Source organism: Haliotis rubra, unplaced genomic scaffold, assembly GCF_003918875.1.
Source record: "Haliotis rubra isolate DU_JTF1 unplaced genomic scaffold, ASM391887v1 Scf148, whole genome shotgun sequence".
In the NCBI taxonomy this organism is placed as follows: Eukaryota; Metazoa; Mollusca; class Gastropoda; order Lepetellida; family Haliotidae; genus Haliotis; species Haliotis rubra.
In genome coordinates this window covers 177,314-204,254 of record NW_025765425.1, presented here as the reverse complement: position 1 = coordinate 204,254, position 26,941 = coordinate 177,314, and the positions used below count along the sequence as shown (strand labels likewise).

General features: G+C 37.9%; 1 protein-coding gene and 1 long non-coding RNA gene across 2 annotated transcripts in view; one reads left to right on the top strand and one right to left on the bottom strand.

The window, feature by feature from the left end:
- LOC124269832 (band 7 protein AGAP004871-like) overlaps positions 1 to 26,941 on the top strand; it is a 114,275-nt gene that overhangs the window by 78,358 nt on the left and 8,976 nt on the right. The window contains exons 3-4 of the mRNA XM_046704870.1: positions 6,937 to 7,009; positions 8,642 to 8,724. Coding sequence (XP_046560826.1) covers positions 6,937 to 7,009; positions 8,642 to 8,724 — 156 coding nt within the window. The remainder of the gene's footprint in view (positions 1 to 6,936; positions 7,010 to 8,641; positions 8,725 to 26,941) is intronic.
- Positions 1,406 to 21,959, bottom strand: LOC124269834. The gene is made up of 3 exons (XR_006896625.1): positions 21,949 to 21,959; positions 18,074 to 18,082; positions 1,406 to 1,477 (listed from the first exon to the last, which is right to left on the bottom strand). It is a non-coding gene; the product is annotated as an uncharacterized LOC124269834 (long non-coding RNA).

Sequence of the window (26,941 nt, the reverse complement as noted above, 5' to 3'; positions counted from 1 at the left end):
GGAGAAAATGGGATTCATAGTCAGCTGTTCTAGTGTAAAGTCAATGTGAGCATAACGAGATTCTGTGCTTTTGGTCCTCTTTCTTCTGTTGCTGGGTTATACACTTTCCTAGACATAAACCTTCATTGTAAACCAAAAGTCACTGTGTTCTTTAATCTGATTGGTTGAAAAACGTGATCAAATGGTATTCGATTCCCGGAAATTCGCTGCGTATTAATACATACAAACATCGCTCACACCATTGTATTGTTACGTCGTCAGCTGTGATGACGTCATTCAAGTCATATTGTGACGTAAAGTCCGAATGACGTCACAAATGAGCAGTTCCAGATGCTACCATGGGAGACAGCCGTCGGTTCCAAATGAATTCCCGTGCTTCAAATACTCAATAACACCCGGAAATTGGCCAACACATGATGTTTATCTCCTAATTGAAATCTGATATTCAGCACTCACAGGTAGTCATAATTGTCCCATAATACTGAGATTTCTTAGTACAGAATGTTATCTGTAGGGTATCTCTTTCACATTGTGAGCTGGGAAAGTGTGATCTACCAAATTGGTTGGCTTGTTGTTTAACACAGCATTCAGAAATATTACAGCTATTAATAATCGGGTCTGGACCAGACAATCCAGTGATCAACAGCATGAGCATCGATCTACGCAATTGGGATATGATGACATGTGTCAACCAAGTCAGTGAGTCTGACCACCCGTTGCCTTTTAAGATTAGCATGAGTTGCTGAAGACCAGTTCTAACCTTCACGGATCCACTAAATGAGTTCTAAAAGTCACACTTGTAAACCTGGGCCCCGTTCCTCAAAGCAAACACTGTAGTTGTAAATCAATAGTTGTAACTTTAACTTACAATCACTCCACGTTCCTCAAAGCAATTGCTTTGTGACAATCACTTCCGTAAGTTGCTTTTGACCGTCTGTAACTTACTTACGATCGATTGTTGTGTATGAACAAGATGGCGGCGCCTGTTGTAATTCATAAACAAAGGTGACAGAAATTTGGCCCTGAGAGGATATTTCGAGACAGTTGTCGTTTCTTGATGTTTACAATGATGCTGAAAAATTTTCAAGGTACAGAATGATGAGGGCTTCCATTCTGAAACTGGTAAACATGGTAGAACCTGGGTTATCCTCGGAGACCCAGCGTTTACATGCACTATCCGTAGAAAGCATGGTTTTAATTACTTTGCGATATCTTGCTAAGGGTGGATTATTTTTTGTATGCTTGAAAGGGGAAGTAATTCTCACCAAACGGAAGTAATGTAAAACGCATTATTTCTAACTTTCGCGCAGAAGATCACGATTGTAAAATTACGATCGAAAGAATTACAATCACGATACTTACAATTCCCTTACAATAGCTTTGAGGAACGACAATAAATTGTTATTTACGATAATTGTAAAGTTGATCGTAGGGCTTACAACTGATTGTAGCTATGATCGCTTTGAGGAACGGGGCCCTGATTTGTTCAGGGTAGTGAACTGTTCTGAGGACCTTCCTCACCTTAGTGTCATTGCTTTGATCAGTAATGATAGTATTTTCATAATTTCATTATTTATGGCCAGGGCCCTGTTCAACAAAAGGTGATCGTAACTCCCATACTTTAACATTGACTTACGACTGTCATAGTGCTACGATCGCTTTGGGAACGGGGCCCTGAATGGGAATGCTTACATCATAGATAAGAACTATTATTGCTGTAGCTATTCACATTTGTTACAATACAGAAATGTGTACAATACAAGACACATAAGGTTACACTATTTGGGGTAAAGTTTGCAAAATTTTCATTTGTTTTCAAGCTTCTGTCATGTACATTAAAACCTTATAAGACTGGACCTCGTCTGGATTAACAGGGTTTCATTGTAGCTTGAATATTGCTGAGTAAAACACTATGACTCAAGTAGAATGTAGAATGCATAATGTCTTTCACCTTAATTATTATTGACGAACTTTACTAAGATCCAGAATTCCAATAGGTTATGCAAATACAAGTACAATTACCTCATGTCATTTTATAGTATATTTATTGCAATACGAATTGTTTAAATTCATCTCTACTTAATCATCAGACCTTTGTGATTTGTGAAGACAACATGCTTTTTGTTACTTATAATATAAAAAAGAGAAATATAGAGCTGATTACACTCATATCAACTGGATAATATGTTATTATATGTAACATACATGTGTTACAAACCATCGTTTACTGTAATGCATCATGGGACAGTGATGCAGACTAGTGTTGGGAATTGGTTAAAATATCTCATAATTGATGATTGGTTCATTACACACCGATCAATCATCCAAAATAATTGGTTTGCGTCATTTATGAAATGTTCCTGGTTACTTTTGTTTTCACAAAAACATAAAGTAAAAAACATGTAGTTCTTTTGTTTTTTTTAGCAAATTGCACATCTTTAAAGGATTACTAGTATGTTAGGAATATAAATTTCTTGGGGTCTTTAAGATAAATTCAATCATGACATGGAACGAGCTTGTAGTGTTCATGAACAGACAAAACCAACCTTGTGAAAAATAGTGTTAATGCAAAAAGTGTTCCAGAATTGTTTGTGTTCGATTATGAGAAAACATGATCGATTGCTTGGTTGTTTAGTCACTGCGATCAATCTTCGATTATTTCAATTAATCGGACCACCACTAATGCAGACTTGCCTTTGCATGTATTTGTGATGAGTGCAGTTGGTGGTCATTGTTTCATAAACACCTCGTATCATCACTGACAGTTACGCTCTTACCACGGTATGGTATTGCGGTACAAAGCTTTCGGTTCGGTATGTGAGAACTTACTTCCAGGGAAAATAGCAGCCATCCAGCAAAGAACTGCATAGATTTTAACAAAATCATTCAATTTCTAGACATTTTAGAAAAGGTTTTAAAAGGTTAATAAAATGACAGTATGAAAACCAAAAATACCAAATTTTTGGATTGCATTACAATATACCGAACCGAAGGCAAAATACCTCAGTTCTACTAATACTGTGGTATACCGTTTCACCCCTACTGACAGTTATTCTTAAACACATACTCATGATTTAAAGTTCATAGAGTCGACTCGGTTTTGAGCAGATATTTTGTCGTGACTATGGAATATTTGTTGCTTTTGTTAGAGTGGGACGTCAGTATGAGAAATGGAGAACATTTCATAACTTCAGCAATGCAACTTATACTTAAAAAAAAAGAAGTCAAATTACAGAGTAATCCCACCAAGAAATAAATCAAAATGTGTTACTGACATTGGATCCAGAGATTTCCTTCAGAAACTTGTCAAACTGTCGCTACCACATTTTGGGTTGTTTTACCATTGTGGTTTTTGTTGATTCATGACTTGATTCAAGTGTACATTACTTCTTGTACTGAGCCCTCTGACTCATGCTGACTTGTATGGCGTTGGTGTTCTTCTTGAAGATTGGTTCTTGAACCAGTCATCTTCTTGAACCTGGGTTCATGAGCATCTTTTTGAACCTGGGTTCTTAAGCTTATCATCTTCTTGAACCTGGGTTCGTGAGCCAATCACCTTCTTGAATGTGGGTTCTTGAGCCAATCATCTTGAACGTGGGTTCTTGAGCCAATCATATTCTTTAACCTGGGTTCTTGAGACAATCATCTTCTTCAACTGGGTTCTTGAGCCAATCACCTTGAACCTGGATTATTGAGCCAATCATGTTCTTAAACCTGGATTCTTGCACCAATTATATTTGTGAACCTGGGTTCTTGAGCCAATCATCTTCTTTAACCTGGGTTCATGAGCCAATCATCTTGCACCTAGGCTCTTGAGCCAATAATCTTCTTGAACCAATCATCTTGAAGCAAGGGAAATAACTGACTTTATAAACTGCCAGTGACGTCACTCTATTGTTCTTGCAAGGCAGTATTTCTAGTCATATCCCGATGGCCCGTCGATTAGGGGGGCATTACTTAAATATTGTCCCTCTGCCCTGGGATATAACTTCAATATTGTCCCTCTGCCCCAGGATATTGCTTCAATATTGTCCCTCTGCCCCGGGGATATTACTTCAATATTACTTGTTTTGAAGATTCATATAACTGTGTCTTGCAATCACTGAATGCGATCGTAAAATATCACATTATTGAAAACTTCCAACATATAGTGCCGATATCTGGTTTCGAACCTGCAACCCTTCGCTTACTGGCTTGGCAGTTTTATCCACTAGGCTACGAAGGATCGCTGTGAAGAATGAGATTGTTTGTCAGCATGAACCGTGTGTTCCTCACAAGACGGGTAGTGCATGCAGAGCACGTGCAAGGCAAGGTTTTGGGTGGCAGTCTCACCCCAGTTGATTTCAACAATAAATACCAAATATTGAAATTACATCTTCGGTCGGTTTATAAGTTGGATATAACATGGCCCTCTTCCATCGGGAAAGGCCCGTGGGCCTCCGGGCCTGGGGCATTTCTCTTCGGGAAGTCAGCTTACTTTTCAATAATGCCCGCGGGTCATGTTATATCCTACACATAAAAATCCATTTTCCACCTTTGTCAAACCAGGCTATTATATATATTTCTGAGTCTACACTTTTTATTTAAATCAAATGCTTGTTATATGAAAGATGGCATCGACTGGTCAATTGAAGGGATATAGGCAGGGAATAGCCAATAATGGCCACTGTTGACACTGGAATCGAGCTATGAAATTTCCAGCCTAGATCCTGGTGGAAACTGGACTTTTATAGACAGTTACCTCCCTTGCCCCATAAATATACAAAACTAATCAGATCACAGGTTTAAAAAACCCATTCAGTACACACTTTTCAATGTAGATGAATGGCACTCAGAAATTACAAGATGTATAAAATATCAAAAATGAAATGATGGTGTGGCTTCATTTTGCATTTGGAACTTCACACTTGGATATTTTGACAGTAGGAAACAAATCCATATGCTTGTCCTCATACTCCTCTCACATGTGTCAAGAATTAAGGAGTGTTGATGCAAATACATTGATTGTAGAAGTTCGCTTGCCACCACCTTTGGCGATGCCTTCAGATAGATCTTCAGAAGAATTGTATCAGAATGAAAGATGATCAACATGAGATTGGTATGCTACTGCCGTGACTGTTTCAGCCATACCTCCATCACCTATATATCTTGTAGCCCAACCAGCACTTCAGTTACACAAACATCAACAACTGTCATCCGAGTTATAATGCCAACACCATTTAGTTTGACAACATAAATCAAATCCGTTTTATTCTGACATTGATGCTAGTGTAATCCTATTGTGGATCATTGTTACATGATATTTGCATGGCTTGAATGTCAGTGTGGGATAAAGCCACCAGCCTAGATGGCTGACACAAGTACACTGACATTTGAGAAATTCTTATGACATGGAATACATAGATAAAATGTCATACTAGTGCATTTGGATGTTTTGTATAAAATGAGAGATGTCATGGTAACAGACAAACATTTAAATGCACTAGTATGACATTCTATATATATTATATACCCTCTTTTCTTGCATTAATCTGTTACTTAATAAAACAAATCAGAAAGTGCTGAGCTTTGGAGAAACATTTATTCATGCGATAAGAATAACATTAGATAGAACACCATTTTATTATATACCCATGTAAACTTAGGATAGTAATACAGGGGTTCAATACGGAATGTGGGGTGCAATACGGAATTTGATTTAAATAGAACACCATTTTATTATATACCCATGTAAACTTAGGATAGTAATACAGGGTTCAATACGGAATGTGGGGTGCAATACGGAATTTGATTTAAATAGAACACCATTTTATTATATACCCATGTAAACTTTGGATAGTAATACAGGGGTTCAATACGGAATGTGGGGTGCAATACGGAATTTGACCACATCATCCGTATTGCACCCCTGGATTACTATCCTAAGTTTACATGGGTATATAATAAAATGGTGTTCTATCTAATGTTATTGTTATCATATGAACAAACGAATGAATGTTGTTTTAAGTAGTACTATTGCATCTGCATGACTTGGACTTGTAAATGATTAAAGCCAGACCGAACAATCAAGTGATTGATATTAAGAGCAATGATTGACAACGCTATGTGTGATGACATGGTATGAACCAATACATATTACTGACAAAACTTACGTGAATTAAACTGAAATTATAATGAAGGTTTAATGACAATGAGTGTCACTACAATTTAGTAACATTACACCTTTTGACTTCCGAACATGTGAGCATTATCTTTGGCTTGCCATGAATAGGTTCAGGGTACTCCCTCTTTTGGAGCCACAATGTGTAATATTGTCTGTTCACTGAGACACCACAGAGGTGTTCTCAAGCATATGCTAAGCTCAGTTTCATTAGTGAGTGAGTGAGTTTAGTTTTACGCCGCTTTTAGCAATATTCCAGCTATGTGACGGCGAGGGACACCAGAAATGGGCTTCACAAACTACCCATGTGGGGATCGAACCTAGCTGGGTCTTTGGCGTGATGAGCGAACGCTGTAACCACTAGGCTACCCCACGAGGCTCACACACATTTGCATGTGTGCGTTGATTGATACTTGATGTATAATGTCTTATGAAATTGTGTTTAGATATATGCCATTATATTGTGGACGTACTCCTCAATGATATCTACATTCAGATCATTACTTCCAATGTTTTGTCGGGGCGGTGGGGTAGCCTGGTGGTTAGAGCATTTGCTCATCACACCGAAGACCCAGGTCCGATTCCCCACATGGGTGCAATGTGTGAAGCCCATTTCTGGTGTCCCCACCCTGATATTGCTGGAATATTGCTAAAAGCGGCGTAAAACTAAACTCACTCACTCACCCATGTTTTGTCAGTGTTGTAAATATATAGGCATTCTCCCACCACATACCAGGACCAGGATGTGTTAACGATGTATTCTTCATGTCTTTCAGGTTGTCCAAGAGTATGAAAGAGCTGTGATCTTCCGACTGGGTCGTCTATTGTCTGGAGGAGCCAAGGGGCCAGGTAAAGTATTGCACGATATCTCTTCCATGTGTACATTCTCTCTCTGACAGTAGAGTTTGTTATAAGGAGCAGGGATTTATAGCTCACCCGAATAAGAGTCAACTGTAATTGTGGTCTGTTTTGCAGAGATTTGGGTTATGTATTTTGTATCATCCCCCTTTTTCACCAATGTAATGTATTCAATTCTATTTAACAAATAAGGTGAACTACTGAACCTTGTGGGCTCAATTTTACTGAAGCTATATTATATTTAATGTAAATATTTCATCACATACTGTTATTTGCAAGTCCAGACAAATGTCTTTATAGTGCCAGCTAACTTAGATGGCACCTTCACAGTTTTAACTAGAATACCCTACCCAGACACAGTACACTGACTCCTAAATCCTTCGAGCAAGGCAGGGCAACAATAAGTACCATCTTGATTTGTCTTTTGGCATGACATCACCCTGGTTCAGACCACAAACATGTGCTTTTAAGGCAGATGCTATATAATCTATATCACATCTTATATCTGCAATCCTTCATAAAAGAATGAATATCATGACTGTAAAATTGAACTTCACTAAACAAACATTGCCATGTCCTCTGGCATTTTCAGTCTTAACTGTGAACCAAATTATTAGCTGTATTTGACTGAAGTTTATGTTTTTCAGGAATAATAAAGATACACAATATTTATGTTTCATCTGTACATGTTTTACAGATCTTAAAAAAATAAATACTTGTGAAAAAATTACAAATAGTAGTTCTGGCAAATATAAATTCTGAGAAACTGCTTTTTATCAATGGATATTTGAGATACTCAGTTTTTATTGAAGCAGAATGAAATATTGTCATGGTTGTTACTACAGGACAGGTTACAGATAATGGGATAATGTCTGTTTTTAACATTAGGGCAAAAATATTTTGTTAGGTTTCTTTGGCCTTGAGGTTAACAGGTTCCTATCAAAGTTTGAAACAAAACCACTGAATAAGAAATCAATAAAATATCATTTTCCGTAAAGTGTCGGTATAAGCTATAACTTCCTGTACTCATGAGTGGAATGTAAGGAACAACACATCTCTTGTGTCGGTATAAGCTATAACTTCCTGTACTCATGAGTGGAATGTAAGGAACAACACATCTCTTGTGTCGGTATAAGCTATAACTTCCTGTACTCATGAGTGGAATGTAAGGAACAACACATCTCTTGACGTGTCGGGAGGCTTGTGAGTGTGAAAATGGAAATCTATTGTTTTGATTAAATACTTTCCTTTGATTTTGGATTCTGTTGAAATCCTACTTCAAATAACATTTACAATATTGACCTTTAAAAGAACATTCATTGACTGCATAGTAAACTAAGCAGAGTTGCATGCCTTGGCAGTACTAGGATGCTGTGATCATAGATTCAAATCCCAGATTTGTCAATCAAGGTCTTCCTGATAATGTTGGTTTGACCTAAGTTTTGAATGTGTATGAATTACCTCCTAAAAGAAGCAGACCACTGATAGATATGAAATACCATTAAAACTCTTACTCAACTCTCTGTACAACCATGGCACTCCATGTCGACTAACATGAAAATCAATCTATTAAGTTAATAAATCTGACATTTTTAACTAAATGTTGTTGTTTTTCTCTCGCAGGAATATTTTTTGTGCTGCCTTGCATAGAACAGTACACCAAAGTGGATTTAAGAACAATATCATTTGACGTTCCCCCTCAAGAGGTAAGCAAGAAGATATGCTTAATGTTCGTGTTTTATTTCTCCTGGGATTTTTTCCTTATTCGATATAGCAGTAGAGTGAATGATTTATATTGGTTTTCATGTCTGAGGTCTGTATTACTGTTTAACTTTTGCCGTTTTGAAGGAGAAAATACTCAGTTTCACTTTGAGATGACATTTAAAGAAGTGTGTGAATCAGTGCTTGTAGGAAAATCTGGAAGGTTCTACCAAAACTTCTGAAAGTTTCCAGTTGTATCTGTATGTGAGTGTTGAAAGTTGCATGTACTGCAGATGCAATTGCTAGTTGTTGATGCTGTAGGTACTGAGAGGTGGAGGTCATCGTTAGATACGCCGCTTTTAGCAATATTCCAGCAATATCACGGCGGGGGACACCAGAAATGGGCTTAACACATTGTGCCCATCATCGTTAGATGAGGCTGAACTTGATAGAAACATGTAATAAATTATGGGATAATGCCACCTTTACAACAATATCAAGGTCAATCAATCAATCAATTGATCACCCACCCACTCACTCACTCTTGCCCACCCACTCACTCACTCCAAACATAGATCCTAAATATCATGCATGCATGTCATATGTTTTCTTCTCGGAAATCATTGCCTAATGTTTTCTGGTTTTCTTTGAGTCTTTACAGTTTTGACTTTGACATTACATGTTTATTTAGGAATGTTTTTACAGAAAGAACCCTTGGTGATTTGTTGGGGAGACTGCTTGCCAACACATCAGTGGCAGGAGGCCACTTGTAGAACACTTTCACAATGTATGTTTTCACTTTTCAGAGATGGCAGAGATATGAAAAAGACATTAATGATCAAGATATGTCAACAATATGCTCAATCATCTTTCTCCTTTTCAAACAAGGTTGTGTTTCAGTGTGCTAATTGTTTCCGCTGGTAGCGAAGGATAAATCAAAACATCACCAATTTGCTAATGATAAAGCATTGGTACTGACAAGGAATGACTTCTTTACTCAATAATTCATAACTAAGGCCAAAGGTTGCTGTTACCACATAACTGGGCAGGACATTGGTGCCAAAACATAGCATAGTTCCTGGAATTGCTTCTCACTGACCTAGCCTTTTTATATTCTATTGGTTCATTAGCCAATCAATGACTTGGCACTCTCAAACAAGAATTATGCAGTCTTATATTACATGGTTGATGCAGGGCTGAGTCCAGTAATTTGTTTTGAGTAGTAAATAATGGTGTCTTTCCCTGTAGTCTTCGGCGTACGATATTGACTCTGGGATTCTTGTAACTGATCATTATATGTCTGGAATTGTGCGGTTTGTCTGATCTTGTATGTCAGATGAGCACATTGGTCAATATCAACTATCTGCTTGCATCTGCATCACTGACTGTTGGATGGGTGTTAAATCAAAGGAGGCCCTGGAAGACAATAGCTGCCACTGCCACTTTCTACATTGGTGGAATGGTATTTAGGTTTCTTTTGACACCTGGTGTCATCTTTGATTTTCATTGATCCAGAAATACATTTTTCACAGTTATTTTACATTTTGGGTCAATGCCATCTGTTTCATGGGAAAAGCAAGACTTTTATGTTTAGCAACGAAAGTGAATGAACAATACAGATACATAAAATACTGCCCTAAGGTTTGATGCTTGAGAAGCAGTTCCTGTTTATTTCTCACCTTAGAAATATACTGAATCTTCATTTGTAACTACTCGTGTCATTCCGGCAAGCCGGAGCGGAAGCGTCTCGCGGCTCATTGCCATGTTTACGACTAGGCCCTAACTAAGCACAAATGGGCATGTAGATGAAAATAGTCTAGTACTATCACCAAGGAAAGATAACTCTGAATTTTCAAACATGGCTCTAGAATATCCTACATCCCATGGGCAAAACAGCCAGTCATTCCTTTTTAAATATGTGTAAGTGTTTAAAGTTTCTGATCCTTTAGCTCAAAGTTTATTATTAATTTGTGCTGTGCATAGTTTACCGAAGTTTCAAACTTCAGCGGTGCCGCCATTTTCATGCTTGAAATGTGTTTACTATGCGATTTGAGTCTTCTTGTAGGTCCAGATAGAAATTAGAAAAGAGGAGGAGAAGTAGTTACAAATGACTGAATCTTATGCTAGTGTCAAAATTTAATGCAAGGATCAGACTGCATTATTTCCAGACGCCGCCATATACTGGAATATTGCTGAGTGTGGCGACTAAACAAAACAAAACGAAAAAGTCAAGGATCACATATGTAATGTTAACAGTTACATTGTATTCATTTCCATAATACCTATTTTCTTGTTTTTGTTTGTAAACTAACATATTAATGAAATATATTTGAAGACTGAAGATGAATGATAGTGTGATACTTAGAATACATGGATTCGTTAAAATTATTCAGTATGAAGAATAATGACTATTACAATTTGTTCTAAGAGTTCGTCTGGACAGGACACAATTGTGTTAGTTGCCTGAATTTGTTCTTAAAGGGCACCTGCTTCCTGCTGGTCACTACAGAACGTCCAGCAGAGCTCCAGATAAGATATAGCTCATGTGGGTACTGTACCGACTGTATTTTATTAGGTGGGTATTATGAATGTTGAGTGGGTATTTCATTTTTTCCGTTACCCTCTGCTTTCCAATATGCGTATTTCAGTCATTTTACTCACCTAAGTATTATTTCATTGAGTAAGTTTACTAAGCAGGTATGTTCTGCCTTATGTCATACCTAATCAAAACCAACTGAAATATAATGGAAATGATTCATAAAAAATCCCACATCCTATACTGACAGTACAGCACTAGTCCTATACAAACAGTACAACTTGATAGCAATCGATGTCTTTTTTCATTACGCAAGCGATTTTTATAAATATATTGCGTGCGCATTTGTTTTAAACTTTGTGCGTATCTAACATTTTAAATGCGTAATTTGTACTCAACAATTATTTTTCAATGCGTAATTGGAAATTTTCTATGCATATTTTACGAGGATACGCAGCTTATCTGGGCCTCTGTCCAGTCTAGACCTTGGCTGCAGGGGATATAAAACTCGTATCTACCGCTATTATTTCTCTAGTAGTGTGGTATATCTACCATTCTTTGGTAGCATAAAATTGGATGTATTATTCTTCAGTTGCATAATATGCCATTCACATATACCATTTTCAATAGTGTTGTATAGAATTATTATATACAATTAGTGGTATACAGTCGTGCCCGTTTATCCGGACACTTGTGTTTTTCTTGAAATTGTCCGGATAAACAAATTTCCGGATATCTGAACCAAGGACCATATGTAAAAAGACATACAAAGAAACGAACATAATAGACCTCAGACGTAATCTTTATTGATAAGACATCTACAAATAACAGTGCATACATAAAATCACATCTTGTCAAATAAAGTAGTCAATTCAATAACACGTGCGAACATACCTGTACATGCATCTGTCTGTCAAATGCTAGCGACCAATCTCGAAACAGTTCTGATGTCATCCACGCGTTCGCATTGTGACTGAACCTAACATAAACTTCCTGATTAAAGTCACTACCAAAACAACGGGGACGCTTTGCCAATCACAACTCTAAATTAACTCAGTGCCACCTTGCTAATTACAGGTAGTTAATCATCTCATGCTTCAAAGACTGCCGACTTCTTTTATGTTAGGGCGCAAGGCCACTCTGTAAAGTGCGTGTGCAAACATGGTGACAGGTGCTAAGCCATCCAGATATATGAGAAAAAAATGCATATAATTTAGTGTTTTGTATGTGAAAATGACCGTCCGGTTACGGAAAACGGATTTCCAGATAAGTGAGTAATTTTACAACATTGTGCTTTCGTTTTGAGGAATTTTTGTTCGGAAGGCGAGTTTTCCGGATATCTGAGGTTCGGATAAACGGGGCACGACTGTAAAAGATTTCACTGACAGCTACTGAAATTGTTTTACAGTAAAACTTTTCATTAAGTGTTCTTGAACTATGTTGGAGTGTAAACGTACTTTGTATCTGAATTTCTTGTTCATACTCTTCATTTTGTGCAAATAAGGTTTAAATCAGCCTCGCCTCTATCATTACTGCCCACCCAGCTGACATGGTGAAACATTCCAACAATGGTGAGCCTGAATTAAGCCATAGTACGATCATCCCAAAATATCAGTAACAATTTGGTTACTTTTACTTATATGTTTTGTTTAAATACATATCTAACCATATTGTTGTATTGAAATAAACTACAAAATAGATAAAAACTTAACCAATAATGAAATTACATTACCAAAATTTAGACGCCCTCAGTCAGTTGCCCATGTGACCCAACATGTGACATCTTGGTAATTGGCAAGCCCGAAATCAATTCCCTTTGATTTTCCTTCTGTTGGTAAAGGTATGTATTGGAGACTATTGATCCAACACACCCATAGTTAAACAAAACTAAGCTTTTCAATTTAAACATGATAATTTGCAGTACCTAAAACCAGCATGTACTGTATGATCACCAGTTTGGTGTCTCACTGTGTCAACACACAAGATGGTGTCATGTGCTGGAGCTCTACATATCCAAGCAACCGAAGACAAACACGTTTTTTTTTAGCGGTGTTGATGATCATGCTCGGTTCAGGATTGCCATAGGGTGTAATTTGTATAATATACATTATCATTGATTAGGAGAGTTTTTCATGTATTTTTGTTGGAGAGGGGGGAGTTGTTTTGAAGCTTTACAGACAGCAACAAATGCAGCATTTAAGAGTGTACAAACTGAGTGAAATTGTTGGTTAACAGTAAGTCTGGTAAATCTTGTATTGGTCCTTTGATGGTCCTGTGGCGCTGTTGGCTCCCTGTTTCCCCTGACCAGCTCTGGTTCTTGGTGATGTTAAGGTGATCTGTGGTTGGTTTGTGCTGGTGAGGTGGGGTAGGCCAGGAGGTAAGACAGTTTCTCATTATGAAGAAGTTTTGGTTCAATGCCCCAGATTGGTACTATTTGTGTAGCCCATTTCTGGTGCTGTGATATTGCTGGAATATTGGTAAATTCAGTGTTAAACCAGACTCTTTCGCTTGTTCCTACCCAGGGTTAGTTACAGTAAAATACTAAATCCCACTAGTCTAAGCCAAGGTAAGTTATATTCTGTCTAATAAGTTCAACTGCTAATTACTAGTGTCAATGTCTACTCATAATTGTGATATTGTAATGTTAAAGTCAGCTGAAATTGTTGCCCAAAGACAAGATTTGACCATGTGTTAATATCTAAGTGTGATATTTTAATGCTAAAGTCAATATTATAAAAAAAACTCCAGGATTTTACCAAAAGAAAACTGGCAGAAGCAGTTCAAATCCGCCGACATGTCATCAATGAACAGAGACCAAGGATATCTCATTCCATCTGCATACAATGAACTGATAAAAACAACAGAAGCACAGCACTCCAGCTATCATTGCTAATTAATCTTTTTAATTAATCCATTAATTTTATTTTGGCCTCATTAACAGTTGGCTTCCTCCTATTGCTACTGCATTATTACCAATATTGATGGTTTCTGTTAATCCCTTAAATATATACCTACTGTCTGTAAGACTGTAAGTACTTCGCTCTTGCTTGACAACAGTGTAAGACCTATACCGAAACATTGCATCATAATATAATAGAGAAGCTGTCATCCATGAAGTATCTTACCTTTCTTATCAACTGAAATTGTTGCCCAAAGACAATATTTGACTTATTTTTTGCTCTGATCATGATTGTATTAATACAGAAAAAATTGATCCCTAAATATAAGTAAGTAAGTGAGTATGTTTATAAGCCATATTCAGCAATATTCCTGCAATATCACAGCAGGGGAGCCCAGAAATGGGCTTCACACTGTACCCATTTGGGGATTCAAACCTTGGTCTTCAGCTTGATGAGTAAATGCTCAGGGTTACTTCCACTCCATCTTCAAAAATGTAGAAATGGGACATGTGAGTGAGTGAGTTTAGTTTTACGCCGCACTCAGCAATATTCCAGCTATATGACGGAGGTCTGTGAATAATCGAGTCTGGACCAGACAATCCCGTGATGAACAGCATGAGCATCAGTCTGCGCAATTGGGAACCGATGACATGTGTCAACCAAGTCAGCGAGCCTGACCAGCCGATCCCATTAGTTGCCTCATACAACAAGCATGGGTTACTGAAGATCAATATTCTAACCCGCACCTTCACGGGTCAAATAGGACATGTTAATTAAACACACAGTGTGTGTCATGATTGTCATGTAAGTACCCTGTTATCTTTCTGGAATATTGCTTAGACTGTGTTACACATCAAAGTAGAAACATGATGTAAGTGACACGTTTGTTCTCATATTCCGCTGATAATGACTACTGCAGTGTTTTCTGTCTCATGTTACCTCTGTCTGTCTGATATGTATCGTAGGATACTCCTGGACAGAAAAACAACATTACACACTTGTGTTTTGGGAGGGCATAGCTCATGCCAATTACACGCTTTGCAGAAACATCCCAGAGTGGAGTCTCCAGGAAGTGGTTAAATATAACTCACAGCATGATGCCACATGATCAGCTCAATGCTGTATACCATGGGTATGGGTGTTATAACATGGAGGTATTTTCACAAGGGTTTGACAAACACTGAAAGTAATACAAGGGTTATACCATGTTTGTGATGAACATCATACAGAGACAAACACTGAATGCAATACAAGGGTTTTGCCATGTTTGTGATGAACGCCATGCAGAGACAAACCCTGAATGTAATACAAGGGTTATACCATGTTTGTGATGAACACCATGCAGAGACAAACACTGAATGCAATACAAGGGTTATACCATGTTTGTGATGAACACCATGCAGAGACAAACACTGAATGCAATACAAGGGTTATACCATGTTTGTGATGAATACCATGCATGTTTGTGATGAATACCATGCAGAGACAAACACTGAATGAACAATACAAGGGTTATACCATGTTTGTGATGAACACCATGCAGAGACAAACACTGAATGCATGCAGAGTAATACAAGGGTTATACCATGTTTGTGATGAACACCATGCAGAGACAAACACTGAATGCAATACAAGGGTTATACCATGTTTGGGATGAACACCATACAGAGACAAACACTGAATGCAATACAAGGGTTATACCATGTTTGTGATGAACACCATGCAAGGGTTATACCATGTTTGTGATGAACAATACTGAATGTAATACAAGGGACAAACACCATGCAGAGACAAACACTGAATGCAATACAAGGGTTATAACCATGTTTGTGATGATATACCATGTTTGTGCAATACAAGGGTTATACCATGTTTGAACACCATGCAGAGACAAACAGAGACATACCATGTTTGTGATGAACACCATGCAGAGACTGAATGCAATACAAGGGTTATACCATGTTTGTGATGAACACCATACAGAGACAAACACTGAATGCAATATACAAAGGGTTATACCATGTTTTGCAATGTTATACCATGTTTGTGATGAACACCATGCAGAGACAAACTGAATGCAATACAAGGGTTATACCATGTTTGTGATGAACACCATGCAGAGACAAACACTGTGATGAATGCAATACAATGGGTTATACCATGTTTGTGATGAACACCATGCAGAGACAAACACTGAATGCAATACAAGGGTTATACCATGTTTGTGATGAACACCATGCAGAGACAAACACTGAATGCAATACAAGGGTTATACCATGTTTGTGATGAACACCATACAGAGACAAACACTGAATGCAATACAAGGGTTATACCATGTTTGTGATGAACACCATGCAGAGACAAATACTGAAAGCAATACAAGGGTTATACCATGTTTGTGATGAACACCATGCAGAGACAAACACTGAATGCAATACAAGGGTTATACCATGTTTGTGATGAACACCATACAGAGACAAACACTGAATGCAATACAAGGGTTATACCATGTTTGTGATGAACACCATGCAGAGACAAATACTGAATGCAATACAAGGGTTATACATGTTTGTGATGAACACCATGCAGAGACAAACACTGAATGGAATACAAGGGTTATACCATGTTTGTGATGAGACAAACACTGAATGCAATACAAGGGTTATACCATGTTTGTGATGAACACCATGCAGAGACAAACACTGAATGCAATACAAGGGTTATACCATGTTTGTGATGAACACCATGCAGAGACAAACACTGGAATACAAGGGTTATACCATGTTTGTGATGAACACCATGCAGAGACAAACACTGGAACAAAATGAATACAAGGGTTATACCATGTTTGTGATGAACACCATGCAGAGACAAACACTGAACACCATGCAGAGACAAACACTGAATGCAATACAAGGGTTATACCATGTTTGTGATGAACACCATGCAGAGACAAACACTGAATGCAATACAAGGGTTATACCATGTTTGTGATGAACACCATACAGAGACAAACACTGAATGCACTGGAATACAAGGGTTATACCATGTTTGTGATGAACACCATGCAGAGACAAACACTGAATGCAATACAAGGGTTATACCATGTTTGTAATGAACACAATGCAGAGACAAACACTGAATGCAATACAAGGGTTATACCATGTTTGGGAAGGACAGTAATCAATGCCTACAGCCTTGTGGTGAAACTAGTCATTTGAATGATGAGTGTGGAACTTGTTAATAGTTGTTCTGGTTTCTTTCTGGGGGTAAAAACATTCGATGCAGCCTGAACCTGAGGAAATCTAGACTTGCTTCATTTAGGGCTTTAGCATTGCAGAAAGGCTTTTGACAGAAGGGAAAATAATGCGCTTCAGGACTATGTTACAGACTAATATTTTCTGGGAATGGGGACCTGTGCTGTTTTGTTAGCAAAGTAAATCACTTTGTTGACATTGTACAAAATCATAGGAGAAACGACAACATTTAGTCACTCACAAACTATAATCAGCTTCGGTTAGGCGTCACTTTTAGTTAAGCCACAAGTCATTAGTAAGATTTAGGCCCTACGTTAGCATACATTTTTTCTGCTTGAAGAAAAACACATGAATAGCAGAGAAGCTGTCAGGTTGAATGCAAAATGAAATGCAAAATCATCTCCATTTTTCTGTTTTTGTTTCAGTACTGCAATTCATGTTTTGCAAATACAAAACAGTACTGAAAATGTTTCTGCATAATTTGACATTGTTATACATGATTTTTGTAACATTTTAGTGCAGTTGATCTACATAAATGTTTTAATTAATGCTAGCAGTTTTATGAATTTGTTTTTCTAAATCTTTTACATTAAAATTAGGCTTGAAAAGTTGTTTTAAGCAAAACATTAGTACTTATTTCTTCACCCTACTATTCTTCCACCAGCACACACTGACTTGACAGTGTTAGGCAGATAATCTCCTGTGTTTAGGCAATCAACAGTTACATTAGTGTGCAGCCTGGGTTAACGCAGTTGTAACTGAGTGGACAGCCACCTTGTGATGAACACTCAAACAGACGGTGTCAGAATTACCGTTGATGCATCTGCCTGGATGGAACTGATTCCGTGCCAAGAGCAATCTTCTTTTGGCGTTAATTGAACCCAAATGAGGGAGGTTAATTACCCGAGACATAATGATTATTAAAGCGATAGACATACATGTCAGAATGAAGAGAAACTGTCAGTGAAAAATTACACTGAAATGAAATACATGTTAAGATTGTTGGAACTATGTATTCCAAGTGAATTAATTCTGTTATGTGTAAGGGCTACAGTTATTTTTTAATGGTACTGTCAAATAGTAACGTAATCTTACACAATTTCAAAGTGGATACAGGTTCCATTTGTAGGAACTATGTCTTTCAAGTGACTTTACTGTATTATGTGTTAAGGCTGCTGTATTTGTCTTAACAGTACAGTTAAACAGGAATGAAATCTTCAGAGTAGATACCTGTTCAGTTTGTAGGTACTATGTTTTTTCAAATGAATTTACTGTGTTTTGTGTTAAGGTCATAGTTATTTCTTAACAGTACAGTCAAAAGTAAAAAAGTGGAGAAATGTTTCGAAATTTCAAAGTGGCCAAGTTGTGTGTCTCCATTATATTTTGATGGATGAAACTTGAAAGGATGTTTTTGCCATTAAAAAAAAAATGTTTTGGATTAATAGTTACCTGGGGACGGAATTAACTTTATATCAGCATTTTGCCACTTGGAGTGAGTGAATAATAGATTTAAATAAGCTCAAGATGAATTCCAGTTTAGTGATTTCTGCTGCTGAGACCCGTGAGCTTTCACATAACTAAATACATCACGTTAGGATGACGCAGGTAAATTATTCAGAAGGGAGGGAGTAGACAGTGTTGTGTATTCTAGCAGAAAACTATAACTATGCTAAATATAAAGTTCAGTAAAATAATTGTATTCTGAAATCAACACAAGCGTCGTCCCACCCAATGTTGACATTGTTAATGGATGTATTACATTGCCCCTCTAAACAGCATGCCGCTCTGTCTCCTGTTGTCAGTAATGGGTTATGTGATGACAAAACATCTCATGAATAATCAACGATTACGTTTTTATTTCCAATAACGTAATGCTTACACAACTCAAATCGAAACAGAGTTACTTTTTTCATGTTATTATGCCACTTAATACTGGGAATCAAACCCAGTTTCTGAGCAGACTAAGTGAACAATGTATCCACAGTCCTAGCTGTAGCGTCATGAATATAGACAGTTCATGGCAAGGTGAATTGAAGTTAAGCAAGTGTTGATTGAGTACCTTCACTGCCTGTTTTTATCGTTGTAATAATGTGTGAAATGGTGGACAATTATCGTGAGGAATATGATTGTATATTCCCAAACTATGTTATAAATACCCAGACGGGTTGAAAAATACCATTGCCCGATGCCCGGGTCAAGTGGAATTCTACGGTCGGTCAAGTTAATATCCACATTAAACTTTACCGTGGTACAGTAGTGCCAAACTACCGAAATGTTTTGATATCTGTATTTTCATGATGAAATAAAAATGCAATTGCTACCAACTAAGGTCTGTTAGGTGTTTGGTTGTTTATAATTGATAAAGATTATTTGCAAAAGGAAACAAATTGTTAATTGTGGTCAAGTGAAATTAATCTGTGGTCAAGTGGATTTTGAAAGTTTACTGGACCTGTGTCCAGTAGAGTTTTGAAAAAAAATTCAACCCCTGCCAAATGTATATAACTCATGTAAATTTTGACACCTAAATTCATAAATATTCTACAAATCCTGTTCAGGAATCGTTCATAAGATGCATGTTTTATCTTTAATATATCTGTTTTGTGTTTTACTCTTGTACCACTGTATGTGGTTTTTGAGTGAATAAAGATTGATTGCTTGACTGAATTGAGATAATCTTGATTGAAACATGTTTTTGATATTGAGATTTTCATAATACATGTACCAGAAGGGAAATGGTACATTTAGGTAAGGAAATGGTCCAGGAGCTTGTCGTATCACCTGACATCACTCGATATCACACGCATGTCTGGAGATAATGATGCTGTCTATAGATGCTGGGGAAGGAGGCCAGATAGGGCATATATCACGTATATCATGTCTGGGATGCTCAAACAGCTTCATCAGCCAGTTCAGACATTAACTCTGTATACTCCTTTACATTGAAATGGATACTTCAGTCCATTATTTAGACCTTTTGTTAAGGGATTGTGACATTGTAGCTTATGTCAACAAAAACTGATTAAGTTCAGTTCTATAAGAAAATATTGTGTCAAAAAGTTGAGTAAATTTGTCTTTGTATCAGGTTCAAGGACTTTGGGGGTCTTTTTTTAGCTCTCATGTTAAAAAATGGTCTATAGAGATGACTTATAAAAATGTATGACTTTTGTTTGAATTCAGTTATTTACTCCAGAAAGTGTTAGGTGTTCACCACATTCATCGCTGCGCATGAGCAATTGGTCAGTTACAGAATCAATTTTTAATTAGTTTCGGTTTTCTAATGCTTATCCTTTCACCTGCATTAAAGGTATACAATGAGGTTTTCAAGTCTAAATGATTTCATCTTCATGTCCAGATGAAATCAAAAGGGGTCCAAAGACATGTTGCATTTGGCACACCAGTTCTAACTGATATTTCTGTTGTGGTTTAGAGGAAAATCAGACTTGTGTCACAAGTTGGCATAATGTTGTTACTGATATTTAACATTTTGTAATCAAATATATATGGAATGTTTATCTGTAAAGACATATTTTCTACATGTATTTTATGATCTTGATTGAGCAGACTGACTGAAATGGTAACATATAATATTGTAATTACTGTTGTATCACACAATGAGGTTAGTATGCAATCACATCAGTGCTGGTGCACTATGTGGTAGTAATCAGAGCCACCTTTTCAACAGGATCAAGGGTCGGTTAAAGCTCGCTCGCTAGCTCAGCTCACTCACTCACCCACCCACCCACCAACCCACCCTCTCTAAACCTCACTCACTCACTCACCCACCCACCCACCCACTCTAAACCTCACTCACTCACTCACTCACTCACTCTAAACCTCACTCACCCACCCACCCACCCACTCTAAACCTCACTCACTCACTCACTCACTCACAAATGACATGGAAATTAATCAGTGGAATAGTTTGTATCTTAAATTTTAGAGGGAGGTTATATAGACTGAGTTAGTTCATTGCCCAGGGTAGTTTGAAGTATAAGGGCAGCCATGCTGGCTTGGAAGAAATATTTAGACATAGGGATTAGGATGAGGTCAGAACAGAATGACAGGGACACTCTTGGGCCATGTGTCTTGGCTTATTATATGAGACTCCTTGTCTGAAATTCAGACGTATGTCCAGAGAAGTATCATCATAACATGTTTAAAGATAGACTAAGGTGCTTTGGCAAACTCTTCTACAATAACAGCATTTGGCAATACATAGCCCAGAGGAGGGGGGTCCGGAAAGGTTGGTTTATTGGCCCATATATTAGAGACGATGTATTGGACTGATGTGCCACTTCAACAGAGAGTAGTTGTTTCAGTTTGTCAACTTTATCAGAAACATACACAAAACATTTAGCGTAACATTTCAGTTTTTGTTTAATTTTTTTTTCCTGTAAAATTAGGGCATAGATAGTGGTTACAGCGTCCGCCCGGAGAGCGGAAGGTCGCGGGTTCGATCCCCGACCGCGTCATACCAAAAGACGTTAAAATATGGTACTTGTTGGTCCCTGCCTGGCGCTCGGCATTAATGGGTACGAAAAGGACTGGTCGGCTCGGAGTCAGTATAATGTGTCTGAGTGGGTATTCATGCTTCACTGCGGCATGGTATCTCAGTGGGCTAGCACTATAAAACCAGCTTAAGTCTGGGCTAGTACAAGCAGCCGCACATACACATACACACGCATGTACGTCGTCATATGAGAGAAATATTCTCAAGCACGACGTAAAACCCAGTTTCACCTCACCTCACCTCAAAGAGTCCCTGCTTGCTTTGCAGAGTTGCTTCACTTCGGCCTAACAGTAACCTCTGACTTTTGGTTCTACTTCCTGTTCAACCTGAATATGGTTCTAGGTCCGTCATCACCATACCATGTTTCATGAAGGTAGTAAACATCCAGAACTTGGGTAACTTAAGGCTTTTCTTCAGCATTAAACTGACATGATACAACAGAAACCCTTTTCAAAGCAGCCTACTCACTGTACCACTTATGGGAGAATTGAAAATTTCTATTAAACTTAATTCCTTATATTTTGACTCATACTGCCCACATGAACTGAAGCTAAATTATGAAACTTTTGCATCTTCTCAAGGAGATTCTTAGTCAAGTAAATTCAGGTTCATGATGAAATGGAAGGTTCTTGGTGTGGCAGAGCTTTCAAGCACTGAATTTGTCATGCTGACAGCAATTTCAATAATGTTTTATTCTACAGTTGTGCTTTTCATTGTCAGGGTGAAATATGAGAACAGTCAAGGGCTGTTATTTCTTGTAAGTCCCTTGAAAAGTTAATTTTGGTGGGTGGAGAACAGGGGGACCTATTAACCCCAAGGAATAGGGACATGGAATCTTTGAGTTGTTCCCCAGAGTAGGAGCAGTAATGGAACTGACTTGACTGTCAGATGTTTCAAAGTTCATGTCCCTGGTGGGAAAATATTTACATTTCCCTGACTTTGATTTTAATTCACAGATTGTGAGAAAGCAATTATTCAAAATAGCTGTATCATTATGAACCATACAGTACTGGCATTTTAGTGGCAATGAGAGATGTAGTAGTCAATATGCAGACATTCTGTAACAATGGTTACCATGGCAACAAGATTAGAAGCAGTGTATAACTTGAATATTACACAACAATGTGTAATAAATATTCCCTGAGCAGTTTCTACTTTTGGATATTATCATCCTCTCCCTAGATAGTTCCTGACATTTGAAGTTGCTGATGCAGGAAGTTCCCTCCTTGCCGACCAGCGCCATACATCATGCCTGACACGTTCACATTCATCAGGAAGATGAGCTCCTGAAATATTAGTTCCAGATTCATAATTATCAGAACTCCAAGACAGGGACCTTTGGAAAGCGGTGTCAGTTTAACAGCATAAAAAACATGGATCACAAACTGACATGTTTTATGGAAGATGTGCTTGGTTTGAACGAAGTTGGTATTATGGTGTTATTTATTATTCCCTGATTATAAAATGGTCCTGAAATGTATTGTTTGGATTGTTTTCAAATTTGGGGACCACACCCTTTGTCTAAAGGAGAGGTGCAGCGCAAATTTTACCATATTTTAATTTGTTCAGGAATTACATCATTTTAACCATTTGAACTTAAAGTTTGTTTAACCAATAACTTTAAAAGTATTGGTTAAAATGTTTTCAAATTTGGAAATCAGCTTCTTTGTCTAAGGGACAAGTTTGGTTTCCAATTTTTCTAAGTTTTGAAAGAGTTGCATCAATTTGCATATTATGAACTTATACAAAACCAAGGGGGATTTTTGTTCAACCAATAAGCAACACATCTAGATAGATTGTTTTCATATTTTGAGGATCATCTTCTATATATATAGGAAAAGTGAAGTGCAAAGTTATATTTTGATATTGTTTACAGTGGCGGATCCAGAAGGGGGGTTCAGGGGGGTTCGAACACCCCCACCCCACCCCATCCCCTTTGAAATTGACTAAAGACCACATTGAAGTTAAGGTTTAGCAATGGAAATTTCTGGATCCACCTATGGTTTATTCACTGAGAATTGTCACTAATGCCGCCTCTTGAACTATAGTATGACCAGAAATTGAGAATTTTAGGAATATGTTTAATTGGATTTCTAGTATAAACAACCTTGACCAGCTATCAAGTGCTTGGTTTCATTCAAGAGAGACAACTCCGTTAATCCTTTTTCATTAGTTTGTGAAGAGTTATCCCCCTTTGTTTACTTGCTAGCAGACGGCATTTTCAGTGATCCTCAGTATGGATGATTTAGAGAAGAGGAAGTTGATTTTAGAGTATTATAACAAGGACATCAGATCAGTTAAAGTGATTTCAAGTAGAACAGGCATCCCTTTGTCCACTGTTTATCGTGTTTTGAAAAATATTGCAAATGGATATGGCATTGAGCACCAGGGAGGCGCAGGTAGGACCAGAAAATTGACTGTCGGTGACAGGAGGCTGGCTTGGTATTCTTGTTTCTAAAAACAAACGAAGGAGTTTAGAAAACTTAAGGCTGGATATGATTGATAGAGGAACTGTGGCTGTCTGTAAGGAGACAATTAGAACTGAGCTGCATGCAATGGGTTGGCAGAAAAGTTGAGGAAATTCCATCACCGATAATGAAACCTGAACAAAAGGAGTGAAGGTTGAACTGGTGCTTACAGCATAGAAATTTTAAGCTGGGACAATGTTATTTTCTCAGATGAAAGTTCTGTGTGGCTGTTTCCTAATACACTGAAATTCTGGACCAAACAAACTGAAAAACCTTTGTATCAGCACCCAAAGTACAGTCTGAAATTTAACGTGTGGGGTGGCATATCTGTGTTAGGGGCAACGCCCCTCTGTGTATTTGAAGGGAATATGAACAGTGAGCAGTACACAGATATTCTCGAGGGACATTTACTTCCATCTGCTCACGTGTTCTATGGAAATGTTTGGATTTTCCAGCAGGACAGCGACCAAAACATCGTTCAAAGCATTCACAGGCCTGGTTTCGGACCCAAAATATGACATTATTAGATTGGCCAAGCTATAGCCCTGACCTAAATCCAATAGAAAATGTTTGGGGACTTATGAAGGACAGTGTCAATAAGAAAAATCTGACAAATATTGCTGAAATGAAAGAAGAGGTGGCCCGATATTGGGACAGCATGGACCACAACTTTCTAACTTCTTTGATCAGTAGTATGCCCTGCCGCATTGAAGCCTGCATTGCTGCCCATGGTGACTTGACAAAATACTAACTGTTCACCTGTCTTTGAATGTGGAGTTATTTAAAACGTGAGTAATGAGTGAAAAAAAAAAAGAGTACAGTCTTTAAATTCTCAATAATTTCTGGTTGTACTGTAAAGGGAAAAGTCCCACATCAAATGTGTTCAGCCAATAACTTTACAATCATTTAAAGGATGTTTTTCAGATTTGGGTAATGGATTCAATGTTATTTGGAAAGGTGCAGTGCAGAGTTTGATACAGATCTTGTCTTTTTGTCCAAAATAATAATGATTAATTGTTGTTCAGCTGAAGTTGTGCATTACGGTCATGGGAATTATTGAGCCTTACTAACATTTATGGGCCCTGTTCCAGATGTTTTATTAATCAAAATTAATGTTAAATTAACCAATATTTTACTGTTTTTAGTTTAGGCTGGGGAAAAAATACAGTCGAGACTCTTTGAATTTGACCTGTAATTATCTCCCTTTGGGAGTTTGAGTTGTGGAGAGACCCCTGAGGCAGGACGCAGTGTCCAAGAAGGGTTTTGTGGAACATGTGTAACCATTAGTGCAGAGCCAACCCGACTATATGTAGTCTGCTGTGCTATTTGCATGCTGAGTGTGTTTGGAAGAGTCTGTTTCAATGTCATTATTATTTAGAGTTATTTATGAATTGCAAGTTAGTTTTCCACTGAGAATGGCTCCTGGTCTGACATCAATGTACTTGGCTTTCACAGAAATAGTAATTATCTAACTGACTGTTGTCTATTATCGTACCCAAGTGAAAACCCAAGTTAGAATTGTTCAGCCCTGACCAAAACTTACCTGCCCACAAAATATCTTCATATGTACATGTCTAAATGTTAACCTGACTGTTGGGAAGGTGAATTTGAGAATATGGTAGTCCATGTTGAAAATAACCTGTCCCGGGTGGTTGGGCAGGCAGGTATTTCGAACGCTGCTAAAAGTAGTCCCAACACAGGTTGTTTTTGATAAATTGGTATAATTAGTTTTCATGCTTGAATCCAATTGGTCTTAAAGAGGTATCAAATATTTCCTTACACATCTTTCAAAAGTCTTTTCTTTTTGTGCTGGAAGGTATGCTTAGGTAGACAGCCTTCAATGTTCCTTTTTCTAAGACTAGTAGAGAAGATTTACGTATCGCACATGTCACCTGAGTCTGTAGCCAGTGCTGCTTCAACAAAGCAAAACATGTTTACAATGCTCACATCATCTGTGTCTTATTCAGTTACAATTTGTGAAACAATTGAACCATTTAGAAGTGTTTCAGAGTTACGATAATGGGCACCACTAGCCATTGAAGCTCACACTAGTCTGCTAGCTGGAGGCTGCTAAATTGTGTTGATGACATAAAAACTAAAGTGATGGTTGTCCTCACAGATTAGCAGTCTCTAGCTGTCAGAAAAGTGGGAGTTTGAAAGGCTGGTAGGACAGTGGGGTAGCCTTGTGGTTACAGCGTTTGCTCATCACGCTGAAGATACAGGTTCAATTCCCCATATGGGTACAATGTATGAAGCCCATTTCAGGTGTTCGTTGCTGTGATATTGCTGAAATATTCCTGAAATCAGTGTAAAACTAAAGTCACAAACCGCAAACTCAAGAACACTCCCAAAGGCTGGTAAGACAGGGGGCAGTGGGGTAGCCAAGTGGTTAAAGCGTTGGCTCGTCACGCCAAAGACCCGGGTTCGAATCCCCACATGGGTACAATGTGTGAAGCCCATTTCTGGTGTCCCCCGCTGTGATGTTGCTGGAATATTGCTAAAAGCGGCATAAAACCAAACTCAGTCAGTCAGTCAGTCAGTGGTAAGACAG